The 13,730-nt window shown below is 39.2% G+C and overlaps 3 protein-coding genes across 3 annotated transcripts in view; 1 reads left to right on the top strand and 2 right to left on the bottom strand.

Moving 5' to 3' along the window:
- LOC107266476 overlaps positions 1 to 434 on the bottom strand; it is a gene marked incomplete in the record, with an annotated part of 1,218 nt that extends 784 nt beyond the window's left edge. The window contains 1 exon segment of the mRNA XM_015736984.2: positions 1 to 434. Coding sequence (XP_015592470.1) covers positions 1 to 264 — 264 coding nt within the window.
- A 3,001-nt stretch (positions 435 to 3,435) lies between these two features.
- On the top strand, positions 3,436 to 4,350 carry LOC112494167 (protein ANTAGONIST OF LIKE HETEROCHROMATIN PROTEIN 1-like). Its single transcript, XM_025083768.1, has 3 exons — positions 3,436 to 3,458; positions 3,561 to 3,828; positions 3,904 to 4,350. The coding sequence occupies exons 1-3, from the start codon at positions 3,436 to 3,438 to the stop codon at positions 4,348 to 4,350; spliced, it is 738 nt and encodes a 245-aa protein (XP_024939536.1).
- A 186-nt stretch (positions 4,351 to 4,536) lies between these two features.
- LOC107266468 lies at positions 4,537 to 9,152 on the bottom strand. Its single transcript, XM_025083718.1, has 3 exons — positions 9,016 to 9,152; positions 4,843 to 4,987; positions 4,537 to 4,762 (listed from the first exon to the last, which is right to left on the bottom strand). Exons 2-3 carry the CDS (start codon positions 4,952 to 4,954, stop codon positions 4,548 to 4,550), a joined length of 327 nt encoding a protein of 108 aa, XP_024939486.1. The 5' UTR covers positions 4,955 to 4,987; positions 9,016 to 9,152; the 3' UTR covers positions 4,537 to 4,547.
- Between the last annotated feature and the right edge of the window lie 4,578 nt (positions 9,153 to 13,730).

The raw sequence follows: 13,730 nt of genomic DNA, 5'->3' as shown, positions 1-13,730 counted from the left end.
CCATCTGTGCCTATTACTATTATGTTCTGAGTACTGATCACTCATCTGATTAGCCTTATCTACACTTATTTGATTAACTTGCTTTTTTATTGTGTCACTAATCTGTTCCCTATTATGAGTATTTCTAAACCTTTCGTTTTCAATTTCTCTTGACTTATCCAATTGCTCCAATGCCTGAACCAATATGGTCGTGTCCGCATAATCAACTGTAGCCAATATTTCCCTTACTCTAAACGGCAGCTGCTGAACAATTGTATAATGCATTTCATAATTCCCTAAACGAGGTGATAAATACTGAGCTGCTCGCACTTGATCGTAAAAATAAGACAATATACTTCCGTCAGATAATCTATATTTCCTCTCCTGCCACCTGGTCTTAATCCGAATCCTTACCGGAATGGAATAAAATTCTGTTTCAAATTTACTAACAAATATAATTATGCGCAAACTGACGATGGGCGCTATGCCATAGGGGTCGGTAGTGGTGCTCAGTCGTGTGGCGCTGTGAGCGCCGCTTCCAGTCGTCGCGGTTGAGTACCAGCGGAGTAGAGTGCGTTGCTGCCGCGTGACGTCAAGCTATCCCGCGTTGCGCGCGCCTCCTGGGCCAGTAGAGCTGCTGTCCGGAGATAGCGCGAGTGTCGACCCTCGCGTGTCGCAGCTCCCTTCCTCCTGGGACTCCAGCTGGCTCTCCCTCTCTCTCCGCGTCTTCATGGGCATGGCGAGCGAGCACCTATTCGAACTCCGGTAGAGTACACGCCAAACGGAAGAAAAATAATAAAATAATCGATTGAAATTTTAATTAGGCCCTTGCGGTCGGTGGATCCTGCCTGGACTTTGCTATGGCCTTTAGGCCCATATCGCGTTTCGGCGTGATTTTCCGCCGAGGACAGGACGGGTGAAATCCACCACGTCACAGTATTAATACGAAAATGCGTGATAGGAATCGAATCGTTTTTTATCCGAGGATTTGATATTCCGCTATCCGTAAACTTGGGCATTGCGATGTCCACTTTATTGGTCCTAAATTGTTCTACCAAGCGTTCTAACATTACCAGACCGGGATCATTTTCACCCATAGGCCTATCTATATTCGTTAGGCTTTCTCTAGTCTCTAACACTGTTACGCGTTCTTTTTCAATGCCTAATTCTGCTCGTAACGATTTTATTTCACGTTGTAATTCTAATATTACTGCCGCAGTGCCGAACAATTCTTGACCTTCGGCCATTTCTACCGGTGAACTTTGAATATTATTATCGCGTAGCCTGCCAGCACTGTATTCCCCGTCTTCCTCTAATTTATCGTCTATGACTTTCCTTTGTTTCCGCGTCCTTACAGGAGTTCGCTTAACACTCATTCTACAAACACACAATTCACACAAACAAACAAAAATTTTTTTTCAGGCAAAACTATTTCTACCTTGGCCTTTACGTTGGGCGCCAAATGTACTTATAACTTTCTTGTTAAATAAATAAGCATAAAACAAGTAGCGAAATTCAAATAACCATGTGAATGATTTATATATGTCTATTCAAAATCAATTAATATTCAGATTACGTCTGATGATAATGATACAAATTTTCAAAAAAATTAACATTAAATTTCCGTTTGGTATAACATAGACATAAAACTCACGCATAACCCATTCATATTCATATATTGATTAGTCGAAAAATATGCATATAACATAATAAAATTGACATAAGAATATAATATTAATTAAAAGTAAGATACGTGTTTCGCTGATGATCCATTTCGTATATCCTTTCATTCCATGTTCCCATCATCAACCAAGTCGTCAATTGAATTATTATTTCGTCCTTCAAATAGGATTTGTCTTATATTGTCATTTGCCAATCAGTCGGGATATATATATTTGGCATTACTATTAAAAATAAACATTCTTCCTATCTTCCAAGACGTCAATTTTTTTCAGTTTTTATTCTCGTGTCAAAGCACTCAAATTCGAATCAAATCAGATTCTTGGTGGGAAATGTACGTGCAATACATCCTTAAATTCATGATACAGTTAACTAGCGATCAATTTGTCGTGTCATGCATAAACTCATCCTATATAATATGCAATAATAAACCTATTAAAAACGATAAACAATTGATCTGCTTCTTTTTATATAAAACGATAGAAATTGTATAGGAAATATTAGATAACGAATCTAAATTTTACGAACTAAAAACACGATTGGATTAGATAGGATTTTTTAAAAATCGTTTTCTACCGATTTTTTAAACAGGGCCTCGAAGCTTGTTCATCACTATAAGCTGGTACAACCTCTTCTACGTAATTTTTTAATCGTGGTATACGTTTTTTTGTCATTCGTCGCACAAGAAAACTCAAACATTCATCCATGTTTTTCTCGTAACTATTGCTGTCATTTGCATCCAAGTCGTCGTCTTCATCTTCGTTGAACAGTACCCTGCTTAAAAAAAAATAGAATTCGATAAGAAACGATAAAACTAATTGCCGATTTCAATCGTTTTCTATCAGTCCTATGTACATCAAGTTGAAGTGATGATAGAGTTTCTATCTAATGTAATCTGAACCGTATTTTTTAAGCAGGGAATTGTTGGGAAAACCATTTGTTATTAAGCCATATAAGAAGGTTATCGTTTATTTTATATTCTACATTTGCATCCAAGTCGTCGTCTTCATCTTCGTTGAACAGTACCCTGCTTAAAAAAAAATAGAATTCGATAAGAAACGATAAAACTAATTGCCGATTTCAATCGTTTTCTATCTATTAATATGAAAATGCGTGATAGGAATCGAATCGTTTTCTATCGTCGCCAACTTATTAGGGTAGAATATAAAATAAACGATAACCTTCTTATATGGCTTAATAACAAATGGTTTTCCCAACAATTCCCTGCTTAAAAAATACGGTTCAGATTACATTAGATAGAAACTCTATCATCACTTCAACTTGATGTACATAGGACTGATAGAAAACGATTGAAATCGGCAATTAGTTTTATCGTTTCTTATCGAATTCTATTTTTTTTTAAGCAGGGTACTGTTCAACGAAGATGAAGACGACGACTTGGATGCAAATGACAGCAATAGTTACGAGAAAAACATGGATGAATGTTTGAGTTTTCTTGTGCGACGAATGACAAAAAAACGTATACCACGATTAAAAAATTACGTAGAAGAGGTTGTACCAGCTTATAGTGATGAACAATTCAAATCACATTATAGGTATTTATTCATGGTTTTAACATAAAAATATGTAGTAAATTAAGTCAAAAAGCGGGAGATCCATATTTCTAAATTTACAAAACTATTATCATATTTTTCTAGGATGAGCCGATCAACGTTTAACTATATATTGAATCTTATAAAAGATTCATTAAGGAGATGGAAGTCAAGTCGCTCAATGATGTCACCTGAAAAGCAATTTTTGATTGCTATATGGAAAATGGCTACACCAGATTCATATCGGTATATTAATTCACGTTCCAATCCTTGCTAAGTCTCGACTTACGAAATATATTTTTTTAATGAGTAAGTGAATTTTATGTTTGGGATCTACATATTTTCCAGATCAATCTGTGAGAAATTTTTCGTTGGAAGATCCACTGCACTGAGAGCTGTAAGAAGAGTTGAGAAAGCTTTAGTTGACCTTGCTCCGTCTTTTATCACCTGGCCAGAAGGTAACAGAGTCGAAGAAGTTTTCAGGGGATTTGCAGCAACTAGTGCCTTCCCTAATGTAATAGGAGCGATTGATAGCACGCATATTAATATACGGGCACCACACAACAATCCAGAGTGTTATGTCAACAGAAAAGGACATCATTCGATACAATTACAGGTGATTTATATATTTTCGATAATTTTTACAAATAATCACTAAGTAGAGATAATTCTATGTTGTCGATGTTTATAGGCTGTTTGTGATCATGAACGACGATTCATCCATTGTTTGGCAGGGCACGTCGGTTCTGTGCATGATCAACGTGTGTTAAGACTGTCGGAATTGAACGAATATATGGATGATTCACATAAATTTCCATATGACTGTCACTTAGTAGGAGATTCCGCTTACACCATACATAAGCATTTAATGATACCCTATCGGGACAATGGTCATCGGACAGAAAAACAGAGGAATTACAATTTCTGTCATGAATCTGCGCGTATAACCATTGAACGAGCTTTCGGATTATTGAAAGGGAGATTTCGAAGTTTACGTACTGTGCTTGATATGGAAAACGTAGATCTGATACCAGACTTCATCATTGCATGTTGCGTTTCACACAATATATGCTTGCTGCAAAATGATGAATATGCGATTGAGGATTCAAATTGTATAGCAGATGATAATGATATCTAAACACAGTTGTCACATAGAAAGGAGAGAAATTCAGGATATTACAAAAGAGATCTGATATGTGATGACTTAATCATACGACACGCTTGAAAATATAAAAAAATATTCTGTATTTTTGATTTTCCAATAAACCTAATGTATGGTACAAACAATTGCCACCAAGATTTTTTCTTAATTTAATATTTTTTATTTTGTAGATGTTAAAAAACGTGTTTATTTTTTTTTTGTAGGACGTCAGCCATTTTCACAAAAGCAGTGAGGAATCTTTTTCGAAACACTGTCGTTTCTTGGTGGTATCTCCCTTGCGTAGCCATATTCTCTTGATGTCTTTCTTCTGCTGCCTCTTCTGCCTTCATTCTAGTTTCTATCACATCCTTTAGTGGATTCTCCACCCCAGATGTTTGTCGTATTTTTTCTGAGTAGAGAAAAATCCGATGAATACCATATTCGTAGTTATGATTTGCAATGATAATAACAGCAGTGATAATATCTTACTGGGCTTTTCGATTCCGTCAACATTGGCAGAACTATCAATTCTTGAACAGCTGCATTCTGACTGTGATCTTGTGCGCTTGATGCATGACAACAAAGTCGTTACAGGAGACATGTATGGCTTGGATCCGAGAACTTCATCTAGTATCTGAAAATCACGAAATAATTCTACAATCATGCATCTGATAAATACGTCAGTCAGACACGTCAGAAAACAACTTACCTTAAAATAATGCCATGTTCTATGGTCATTCCCACATTTGCTATTATGATCTTTTATACCTTTTGCGACGTTATTCCCCAAAAACAAAATCTCAATACGAAATTAGATAGACGATAAAAGGTATTCGGAAAGTAGGAAACCGTACACAAAACGCCGTATGATTCTCTCTCAATAAATTTCTATATTCACAAGACCCGATACGCGATAAACTAGATAGGGTTGGGCGCCAGGTGGTCTCCGGGGAGAACACCGCGAGTGCAGGGCACTCGAAATCTTAGAAATCCTTAGGAAGACGCGGGGAAGTTCGGAACAACGAAAGGGGAAAGGAAACAGGGAAGGCGACACCGCCAAGGGAAGAGAAGTGGAACGATAGGAACGGCGACTCCGCCAAGATAGAAAGGAGAAAGATCGATAAACGGCGACACCGCCAAAATAGAAAGAGAAAAGATAGTAAACGGCGAATCCGCCAAGAACGTAAAAGCACAAAGTCACAAACGGCGACACCGCCAAAAAGGGAAAACGAACAAGACACGAAAACGGCGACACCGTCAAGATAAGAGAAAGAAGCGCGAAGAAAAGTAGAAACAGAAGCGAGAGAGAGAGAATCAAGCGGTCGACGAGAACTCCAAAAGTATACCCAGTTCAGAGGCTAGCTCACCTGGGAGAGCGTCGTGGCGTTCAAGAGGCTAGACGGGAGAAGGAATAGACATGCGATAAAGAGAAGAGGTAAAAGAAAGATATCAGAGAAAAATAAGTAGGGTTAACGCACCGAAGCTATTGTTACGATTGCTAAATCCGGAAAATCAGGCAATCGTAAATGAGGTTTGTAATATAAAGGATGATTCGTTGGTTCGGTCTACTTTAACAGCACGTCCACGTGTTAATACAAGACCTAACGAATTTTATGATTTGGAGTTGTGATAATTTCTCAAGATGTGTCTTCGCGGATCAGAAAATATTCTATTTTTAAGTGATTCTTCAGTAGGTAAATATTTTGGTAAACTTGAAAATTCTATGGGAATCAATTTCCACGGTAAGTATTGAATAGAATTGTCTTGTTCGTTAACTTGATATTTTGTCGTGTTAAGATCCTTTTGGCTTCTTGGTTTTGTTTATGTTTTGTTTTGTTCGCTTTCGTTATTAGGAATGGCATCCTCCTCTTTATTTAATTAATATTTGAATTTCTGGAAATTCATAATTACTGTCTTAGTGTAATATTTTCGATACCTTACGCCGTTAGTCAAGCGTAGAGTGACCTTTTTTTTAAGTAATCGCCCGAGTCGACAATACAGGACGTACTGACTATCAGTGGCGTGCCTCGTAATTTATTTTTGCCGATCACACTATTCTGGTGATAATTTTTCGAGAGCTTGCCATTTCTTTTAACTAATTTATCTTATTTGTATTGCCTGTGTTAATTTATTTAAGTGTATTTTCTACCTGTGCGCTGGTCGTCATATTTATATCGTGCGTGTTCTGACTCTTTCCAATTGTCGGAAAATTTCGCGAGTGAATTTGTTATCGCGTTTTCGTACCGATACGAATTTAAACCTTTGTTCTCGCGTGTATTTCGTAGTCCCCGATTTATTGAAATATTGTCGAAAGTATCTTTTGCGTCGGCGCGGATCCGTCCCGCTGCCGTGTCGTATCGCCACAGGGCCGTCGTCCCTCGCTAATTCCGCGTTTCGTTTTAAGAATTTTAGTTTATATAGAAGCCCTCAAGAACCTATCGCTTTGTATTAGTACTTTAAGGATTTTGATGCTTAGTTTTGCTTTCGCACCTCATTAAATCTCGCTAACCATTTGCTTTATCTCTTCTGCTTTCGACACGCTGTAATTTGCTGTATGGCTTGCATGCCGCTTTCTTGCTTTTTCTAATATAGCTTCGGTGCATTAAACTTACTTATTTTGCTCTGCTATCTTTCTTTTACCTATTCTCTTTATCGCATGCCTATTCCTTCTCCCATCTAGCATCTTGAACGCCACGACGCTCTCCCAGGTGAGCTAGCCTCTGAACCGGGTATACTTTTGGAGTTCTCGTCGACCGCTTGATTCTCTCTCTCTCGCTTCTATTTCTGCTTTTCTTCGCGCTTCCCTCTCTTATCTTGGCGATGTCGCCGTTTTCATGTCTCGTTCGTTTCCCCTATTTGGCGGTGTCGCCGTTTGTGACCTTGTGCTTTTACGTTCTTGGCGGAGTCGCCGTTTCTCGATCTTTCTCTTTATATTTTGGCGGTGTCGCCGTTTATTAATCTTTCTCTCTTTTATCTTGGCGGAGTCGCCGTTTCTCGATCTTTCTCTTTATATTTTGGCGGTGTCGCCGTTTATTAATCTTTCTCTCTTTTATCTTGGCGGAGTCGCCGTTTCTCGATCTTTCTCTTTATATTTTGGCGGTGTCGCCGTTTATTAATCTTTCTCTCTTTTATCTTGGCGGAGTCGCCGTTTCTCGATCTTTCTCTTTATATTTTGGCGGTGTCGCCGTTTATTAATCTTTCTCTCTTTTATCTTGGCGGAGTCGCCGTTTCTCGATCTTTCTCTTTATATTTTGGCGGTGTCGCCGTTTATTAATCTTTCTCTCTTTTATCTTGGCGGAGTCGCCGTTTCTCGATCTTTCTCTTTATATTTTGGCGGTGTCGCCGTTTATTAATCTTTCTCTCTTTTATCTTGGCGGAGTCGCCGTTTCTCGATCTTTCTCTTTATATTTTGGCGGTGTCGCCGTTTATTAATCTTTCTCTCTTTTATCTTGGCGGAGTCGCCGTTTCTCGATCTTTCTCTCTTCTATCTTGGCGGAGTCGCCGATTATCGATCCTTCTCTTTTCTACCTTGGCGGAGTCGCCGTTTATCGATTTTCCTCTTTTCTATTTTGGCGGAGTCGCTGTTTACCTATCTGTCTCTTTTCTTCTTGGCGGAGTCGCCGTTTATTATTACGCTCTTTCCTACCTTGGCGCGTTTTCTTCAGAATTTCTAAGATCTCGGTGTTCTCCCCGGAGACCACCTAGCGGCCAACACTATTTAGTTTATCGCGTATCGGGTCTTGTGAATATCGAAATTTCTTGAGAGATAATCATACGGCGTTTTGTGTACGGTTCCCTACTTTCTGAAGACCTTTTATCGTCAATCTACTTTTGCTGTGAGATTTTGTTTTGGGGAATAACGTCGCAACAGATATGAAATACACGCAAATAAATTAACATAGATGGTACAAGTAATATACAATAGTCAAAAGAAATGGCAAGCTCTCGAAAATTATCACAAGAATAGTTTAATCGGCAAAAATAAATTAAGACTAGGTACGACACTGATAGTCAGTGCGTCCTTTGTTCTCGGATCAGGCAAGTACGCACAAAAAAAAAGGTGAGTCTACGCTCGACCAACAGCGTAAGGTATCGAAAATGTTACACTAAGACGGTAATTACGAATTTCCAGAAATTGAAATATTAATTAAATAAAGAGAAGGATGCCATTCCTAATAACGAAAGCGAAAAATACGTGAACAATATAAGGCAGAGGAAAGAATTATTTAAAGTCAAAAGTCAATATAATAAAGCGACATATACCGCCGGAAAAGATAGAAAAGCCAAAAAGATATTCAATTAAAACACTCAGACAGACTCACGGGGAAACGGCCAAGCTGGAGACGCCAGGGCCCTAGGGGTTTCCACGTGGTCGAGAAGATAATTGGTAACTTATAAAATATTCGACAATTCCAAAGCACTAAATTACAGCAAAACGCAATTAATTAACATACATTCAACATAAAAGATGCTCCACGATAATAAAAGAAAAGCTGAATAAGATAACGGTATCCGGCACTATCGTCCTTTTACTTAGAGGGACTGGAAAGACATTCAGTCCCGGTAAGCGAGAAAATTTGCTGTCGAGACAAAGAGCCTAGACGGGATTACTTCAATTAAATTCACAAAATCTCCGCAATAAAGCTAACGAAAGGTACTCACCAAATATCTAGGATACGAAATCTGGAAAATCGGTCCTCAGACTTCCTTCCTTCCTTCCTTCCATATACTACTTCAGATCGATAGCAAGTATTTTAGTAATCGGCTTCCTCGGTTCACTGTTACTACTGTTTTTAGAAATTAACCTCAGGCTAAGACGCTCCAAACGTAAGTGAACGAGCCGGAATTCGTCGCTAGAGGAAGAGCCCTAGGGGCCCCCCCTCCATAAATTAATAATTCCTAATTCGCACGGTAGAGCGATAGCACAATATAATAATACAAAATAGGTAAATCTAATGCTTGACGGTAGCCAGAGACGAAGCATTAGGCGGCTCGAGTCCGAACATAGGCGGAGAGGGCCGAGCTGAGCGCGGGAGTCCTTAGCACGGTAGAGCGATAGCACAATATAATAATACAAAATAGGTAAATCTAATGCTTGACGGTAGCCAGAGACGAAGCATTAGGCGCTAGAGTCCGAAGATAGACGGAGAGAGCCGAGCTGAGCGCGGGAATCCTTAGTGCGGCCGATCATGAGTCCTCGGTGCGAGCAGCAGGATCCAGCGAAGAGTAGGCCCTGGTTTCTTCTCCGGGGGCCACTGATAACAGGGAACGTTCGGCGACTGAGCGGCACGATAGAGGATTATCCTTTCCTCGTATCGGCGGCACGAGTAGCGAAGGCCCTTTTTGGCGGTCCGTATGGGCGGCCGGCAGAAGTATTAGAGGGATCCCATCCCGGGTCTCCCTGGCTCCACGCAAGCCCTCCGGAACGAACAGCAGTTTGGTCCAGCCTCTGTCGATCGCTCGTCCGATAGCTCAGGAACTCTCATTGGCAGTCAGCTTCGTGCTCGTAGTGTAGACGTAGATTTGCCCAGGACGGTAAAGAAGGTAGGCGAGTGCGAATAGGAAAGCTCAAAAATAATAATAAAAACGAAAAAGCAGAAAATCGGAACAGAAATAAGCAGAAAGGACGATAGACGGAAACAGAGTGCATAAACGGTAAGCGAGACAAGCAAAGCCGTCTTTGGAATGTCGGGTGTCTGACGTTTGTAGGATCGTTGCAGGTGGATTGTGTCTTTTCCCTACTCCTAGCAATCTTTGTGACTGAATTTCCGAAATTCACGTCACACCTTATAAGTCCGTTGTAGTCCGGTCCATTTCGATAAACATTGCGATCCGGGAACACTGTGACCATATTTATTCATTTTCTCGGCTACTGCAGCCCACATTTTGTTGGGAAAGTTTTACCGCTTTTGAAATTATCCTCTTGTGATCGATATTCTTCAAGTAAGAAGAGGATCGCGTCATGCGGCTATTTGAAAACTGCAAGGCAAAATTTTGCATTAACACACTTCAAAATATCATAAGAATATCTGTGAATTCTCCATATTATACCTCTGAATTCTGCACACGCCGGTGTTGACTGATCATATCCACTTTCATCCAATATTTCCTTATTTTCTTGGCAATCATTTTTAACTTCATCGGGATCATCTTAATTTAAATAATAATATTATTAAATAATCATCACAAATTGAATTTTCATGCGTTAAGGCGAGGCTAAAGACCCTTTCTCTAGCTCTCACACAATCACCATGGAGCTATCTCTCTCGTACTCAGGCGATCGTTGTCAGTATTTAGCCTTCTCTTTAACGTACAATGAATTCTACTAAAAAAGGATATAACCATTTAAAAATATCTGGAACTTACAATGCATGGCTATTGCTTCTTGCAGTTTTAAACTAGCAAAATGTAGGTCTGTAAGAGGATAAAGAAATGACAGTATAATGAAACAGAAATAAGAAAATGCATATCATTACTTATGGGAAAAAGACAACGAAACTTTCCTTACATTTTAAATGATACGAGTGGGACCAAAAGATAACTCATCATAATACAATATAAAAAATAATTCATTCAGAGATAAACAATTAAAAAAGTAAGCACCATTTCCCCAACTCTAAACAATCCAACCCCAACTCAAACAATATAACAACATGCTGAACACCGGAAAGTGAATAAAGCAAAAGCAAAAGTAAAAATAAAGAGAACAATCAACTAACCCGTTTGGATACGCTTGGCTTCATTTTTCTGAACGTAAATAGTGTATTGTTTTCGAGGTTCAGCATCCTCAAGTGCAACGGAAATTTATTCGTTCAAATTCATTTTAGGTTATGGTATCAGATGGTATCCGCACGTTGGCACTGTTCACGTTCCTTTAGGTGTTTAAGCGTTTGTGAGCACTCACGCTTTCGCTGCACTACTCCCTGCTTAAATAATACGATAGAATTCGATAAGAAACGATTAAACTAATTGCCGATTTCAATCGCTTTCTATCAGTCCTATCTACATCAAATGAAGTGATGATAGAGTTTCTATCTAATGTAATCTGAACCTATCAGGTACTAATACTTTGTCATCTGACTGAACCTTTTTCCTTTACTTCCGACTTCTGACTTGACTCTATAACTGTTGACCCGAAACTTTCACCGGATCAAACTGATCTTCCTTTTTAATTGACCTATGACTCACTGTTAGGTCTTGATCACTAGGTGGGGGTTCTCGTCTAATTTTTGACCTTACATTCGTCTTTTGTAACCTTTTCCTTATACCATAGCTTTTCGGGTCACACACATAGCGCGTGACCACTGGTTTGTTTATACTATGATTTCTATAAGACGCACATATCTTATTTGTGACAGAGGTGCTAAGGCTAGCTGTCAACGTGTTTTCTTAAGGTAGTGACGGATTGGCATTATTCTTTGAAAATTAATGTTTATTCTATCGGTTGTCATGAGTGACTAACAATAAGATGACACTAGCATAATGCGTCGCACCAGACGAAATGTAGATTAAAAACATGAAATATGACTTAAGGTTCTCACCCGGACGTAACACTCGTGTCAAAGCACTCAAATTCGAATCAAATCAGATTTTTGGTGGGAAATGTACGTACAATGCATCCTTAAATTCATGATAGCCCTGCTTAAAAAATACGATAGAATTCGATAAGAAACGATAAAACCAATTGCCGATTTCAATCGTTTTCTATCAGTCCTATGTACATCAAGTTGAAGTGATGATAGAGTTTCTATCTAATGTAATCTGAACCTATCAGGTAGTTGCTTTATCGTAATAATACGATAGAAATTTAATCTATACCTATATGTATTTTCATATAAGCACGTCTATCTATGGTAATATGAAATTCACGTTCTATTACGTATATGATGCTATATGATTCTATATGAATCATATTTTTATATGTATTAATATGAAAATGCGTGATAGGAATCGAATCGTTTTCTATCGTCGCCAACTTATTAGGGTAGAATATAAAATAAACGATAACCTTCTTATATGGCTTAATAACAAATGGTTTTCCCAACAATTCCCTGCTTAAAAAATACGGTTCAGATTACATTAGATAGAAACTCTATCATCACTTCAACTTGATGTACATAGGACTGATAGAAAACGATTGAAATCGGCAATTGGTTTTATCGTTTCTTATCGAATTCTATCGTATTTTTTAAGCAGGGCTATCATGAATTTAAGGATGCATTGTACGTACATTTCCCACCAAAAATCTGATTTGATTCGAATTTGAGTGCTTTGACACGAGTGTTACGTCCGGGTGAGAACCTTAAGTCATATTTCATGTTTTTAATCTACATTTCGTCTGGTGCGACGCATTATGCTAGTGTCATCTTATTGTTAGTCACTCATGACAACCGATAGAATAAACATTAATTTTCAAAGAATAATGCCAATCCGTCACTACCTTAAGAAAACACGTTGACAGCTAGCCTTAGCACCTCTGTCACAAATAAGATATGTGCGTCTTATAGAAATCATAGTATAAACAAACCAGTGGTCACGCGCTATGTGTGTGACCCGAAAAGCTATGGTATAAGGAAAAGGTTACAAAAGACGAATGTAAGGTCAAAAATTAGACGAGAACCCCCACCTAGTGATCAAGACCTAACAGTGAGTCATAGGTCAATTAAAAAGGAAGATCAGTTTGATCCGGTGAAAGTTTCGGGTCAACAGTTATAGAGTCAAGTCAGAAGTCGGAAGTAAAGGAAAAAGGTTCAGTCAGATGACAAAGTATTAGTATAAGTTTGGGGGTTCTGGATATAGATTCCTGCACCGACATAATACCGACACTCCAGAGCCTTCGAAGGTGGGTGTCCGTGCTAAGTTGCCGTCGTGAGCTCTACGATTTCTGAAAGTGACGTCATCAGGACCCTCGATTCCAAGAATGTTTGCTCGATTCCGGGAATTTTGCGTCACATTTCGGGAATTTGGCGCTCCATTCTAGGAATTACGTACCGACATAATACCGACACTCCAGAGCCTTCGAAGGTGGGTGTCCGTGCTAAGTTGCCGTCGTGAGCTCTACGATTTCTGAAAGTGACGTCATCAGGACCCTCGATTCCAAGAATGTTTGCTCGATTCCGGGAATTTTGCGTCACATTTCGGGAATTTGGCGCTCCATTCTAGGAATTACGTACGATCGAGAACCTTCTAGAACATTTTAGAACCTTCTAGAACATTCTGGAAGCTTCGACGGTTCGTGTCCGTGCTAAGTCGGGAAAGTTCGCTCCCAGAGCAGGCGGTCCTCTCGCTCGACGTTTTGAGACAGCCCCTTGCCCTCCACACCGGAAATGCCATCCAGAAGCTTCGACGGACCCGTACACGTGCGTGCAGGTTTCGGT

Source organism: Cephus cinctus, unplaced genomic scaffold (genome assembly GCF_000341935.2).
Source record: "Cephus cinctus unplaced genomic scaffold, Ccin1 Ccin1_scaffold0318, whole genome shotgun sequence".
Lineage (NCBI taxonomy): Eukaryota > Metazoa > Arthropoda > Insecta > Hymenoptera > Cephidae > Cephus > Cephus cinctus.
Note: the sequence above shows the minus strand (reverse complement) of the source record. Positions and strands in the feature narration are given on the sequence as shown.